Source organism: Lycium ferocissimum, chromosome 11, assembly GCF_029784015.1.
Source record: "Lycium ferocissimum isolate CSIRO_LF1 chromosome 11, AGI_CSIRO_Lferr_CH_V1, whole genome shotgun sequence".
Taxonomy (NCBI): Eukaryota; Viridiplantae; Streptophyta; class Magnoliopsida; order Solanales; family Solanaceae; genus Lycium; species Lycium ferocissimum.
The window spans coordinates 57,550,814-57,554,269 of record NC_081352.1 but is presented as its reverse complement, the minus strand read 5'-3'; the positions used below and the strand labels follow the sequence as shown (position 1 = coordinate 57,554,269).

General features: G+C 39.4%; 1 protein-coding gene across 1 annotated transcript; it reads right to left on the bottom strand.

Annotated features, from left to right (window-relative positions):
- Positions 1–1,580: 1,580 nt before the first annotated feature.
- Positions 1,581–2,947, bottom strand: LOC132037615 (carboxylesterase 1). The gene has a single exon (XM_059428149.1). It carries the CDS (start codon positions 2,841–2,843, stop codon positions 1,848–1,850), a length of 996 nt encoding a protein of 331 aa, XP_059284132.1. The 5' UTR covers positions 2,844–2,947; the 3' UTR covers positions 1,581–1,847.
- Positions 2,948–3,456: the final 509 nt, after the last annotated feature.

The window sequence follows — 3,456 nt, the reverse complement described above, 5'->3', positions numbered from 1 at the left end:
TTTTTCGGAGAAAATACCACTGTTACCCCGCGACTACTGACCCTGCCACCCCGTACCACGCCTTGGCACAGCATGTGCTACCACCCGCTTTGACCAAATCCTAGCCTCTGTGACATGACCTTAAATAACCATCTTAACCCGCCTGCACGCGCCTTGCCGCCGCGCCACCATTCCTCCGACCTACCCAATACACGCGGCCCGCCCGCGCCACTCCCACTTGTACCTACCACGGCTTTGACAGAATCCTTTACACAACCGCCTCGACCACTTCATCTTCCGCCACACTTGCCACCGCTCATCCAACCACTCAACTGGCTACCCCACCTACTCGAATTTTGTATTTCATATATTTTATTTAACTTTTATAAAAGAATGGGAATTTTTTCTTATCCACCCCACCACCACCCACTCCACACCAAATTTAACCCAACAAACTTTTCATTTTTATAAAGGTAAAATTAAATATGAAGTAGAAATTTCAGGAGGGGGTAGTGGGGGGTAGGTGTAGAAAATCAAAAATGAAATTTTTTTCAATTTTTTTTTTAAAATAATTTTTTGGAGGAGTTAGTGGGGGTGTTGGAGGTGGGTGGGGGTGGGGTGGGGAGTCCTAGAAAACCAAAATAAAAAAAAAATCAAAACTTAAAAAAAAAATAAAAATTGGAGGGGTGGGTGGGGTGTTGGGGCGGGCGGGGAGGTCGTGGAGGTGGGTGGTGTAAAAAAGCAAACAAAAAAACTTTTTAAAATAAGGAAAAAAAAGAACTTTTTGGGGGGGGGGGGGGGTTGATGGGTGGTGTAGAAAAAAACCCAAAAAAATTAAATTAAAAAAATTAATTTTTCTTGGGTGGGGTTGGGGTGAGGGGTTGTGGGCGGGGGAGGTGCATGGGTTGTGGGAGTTGTTGGGTGGTGGGTTGGGTGGTTGGTGAAATGTCAATTGTGGACTTGTTTTCCCTACTTTGATTAGGGAAGTCATTTTTCCCATTTTTAAGGAACTTGTTTTCTAAAGAAAATGTTTTTCAGAATTTTTGCCAAACGAACATGAGAAAATTGGAAAATATTTTTCCATCATACCGGACACACTCCAAATTCCCTCACATGTATTTATCACTAAAAAGACGGTATACTCTATTTCTTTCTACTCCTGTTTATACGCAAGGCCGTGGCTTTTAGATCATACTCTAATGATCTCAACACTCTTTGCCTTTTTCCGCTAAAGGGATTCCCTTTAATCTCTTCAAGAACCAACAACTTGAATATCACCAAATATGTTCTAAGTATCAGTTAGAAATGAAAATCATGGCTCAATAAAAAAGGACAATTAAGCCGATAAATAATAATTAAACAATTCATAAGAAAATTAGAGAAAAGAGCAGCAATAAAATTGGCACGAAATCAAAATCGAACAGACACAAAATTAGGCTACATATTAATATGGACTAATACTAATAGTATAATCTAATCAAAGAAGTCAAAAGATATAGAAGGAATTAAATAATATGGTAAAAGGATTGGATCAGACAAAATAAAGATCATTTTTGGCCCAAATCTGCTTCTTCGCGTTCTTTCGTGACACAGACAGCCAACCATTTCAACATTGTGGTATTATTCAAGGAAAATAGTGAAGTGACAGAAAATTCTCTCTCTTAAATTATCGCAAATGATTTGAATAGAAGAAAATGACCACAACCTAACCTGTTAAAATGACTTAGGCCTCATTCCTCATTTGTTTGCACTTAATGGATGTCTGAATATCTATGATCCAAACATTAGGCTATTAAGTGCATTTTTTTAGATTAAGATCTAAACACTTATTTAGTGTGAATAAATCTTAATCTTGAACAAATGAGGCCTTAGGCGGTCACAAATTCCTTCACTACTATGGAAAATTCCTTAGCTTTCAAAGGATCACTAACCACAGACCCGTGATATGCTCCATGAGTGAAACTACCCACTATTTGAACGCCCAATTCTTTCAAGACCCTTACCAAGTTAATTTGGCGGTCAATTAAAGGATCACCATCACAACCAGTCACCAAGATCTTCCACCCCAGTAATTTTACTTGATCAAATAGGTTGGTGTTTGATTTAATCCCCACCATTGGATTTGAATATTCGTGATCGCGGTCAACGCCTTCAGGCAATCCTAACTCCCACATGACATCACTTACAATAGGGGGCAATACCTTGTCATTAACTAATTTTAATTCTGATTGTGTCCTTTCTGTCCCACCAAAGAAAGGTTGATTCAATATTAGCCCCTTGATGTCCAAAGGTTTAAGGTTGTCCCAAATTGAGGCAGCTTTTAGCCCCAAGTGGTACACTATGTTGCCTCCAGCACTCGTGCCCATGAGAAAGCATTTGGAAAAATCAGCATAGTTGACTAACCATTCGTCAGGTTTGTTCTTGATCCAATGCAATGCTTCCATGCAATCCTCATATGCTGCTGGAAGTCGATGCTCAGGGGCCTGACGATACTCGATTGATACAACTACTGCTGGAATTTCACTAGCAAGTGACGCATAAAGGCCTTGAAAGATGGGCGTATCTACAGTCCCCACTATGAATCCTCCCCCGTGAAAATAGATTACAAGAGGAAGTTTAGCGGTGGTGGTGGGGGGATGGAGTAGTCGACGAGGGAGAATAATACGTGCCCACGTGTTCTTTGAGGAGTTAATAGCAATATCCTTGGTGACGACTAGGGAATGATTTTTAGATGTGTCTATAGGGACAGAAGGTTCTTGTAGACGTGTGATTGAGCCATCGGAACGACGAACCATGCCTACATAGCCATAGGGATCAACATTAGGATCAATTGGTAGAGTTTGATGATTTTGATCTTTAGACATGGTTGTAGATTGATCAAGGTGGGACTAATGTACTAGTGTTAGAGATGAGAAGTGTGAAGTTTTTGGGAGAAATTCTTGAAACATAAAGTAGTAGCCTTATATTCTGTATATAGTTGGCAAGTCAACACTTTGGTTTTTGTTGAGGACAGCCAAATTAATTTGACAAGTGCCAACAGAACTATAATTAAATTCAAAGACGGCAGCTTTGCAATTTAATTTAAAAGTTGAAAGTAGCAACAAAATGTCCATATTCGTGCAGTCAACTTCTAAGATGACAGCTTTTACCAATTTTAAATATTAGAAGCAGTCAAATCGATCATATTGTGTGGATCACAATAGCAGCTGTCATGTTTGAAACTGACAAGTGCATACAATTGAGGATTCTTAACTGCTGATGTTGATCCAGGAATATAACGTTCTCATGATATGGTAGACTATATTACCCTTATTGTAGTTCCTTCCGTCTGCACCTTTCTCCAACATCGATTCGGTTTTAACTTGAAAGAAAACCAAACCGACTATGTCACTCAGGGCGGAGCTAGGGTACTTCTTCGGTAAAAAAAATTACATTGTATATATAAGGTGTTGGTGATATTACAATTGAAAAATAAAA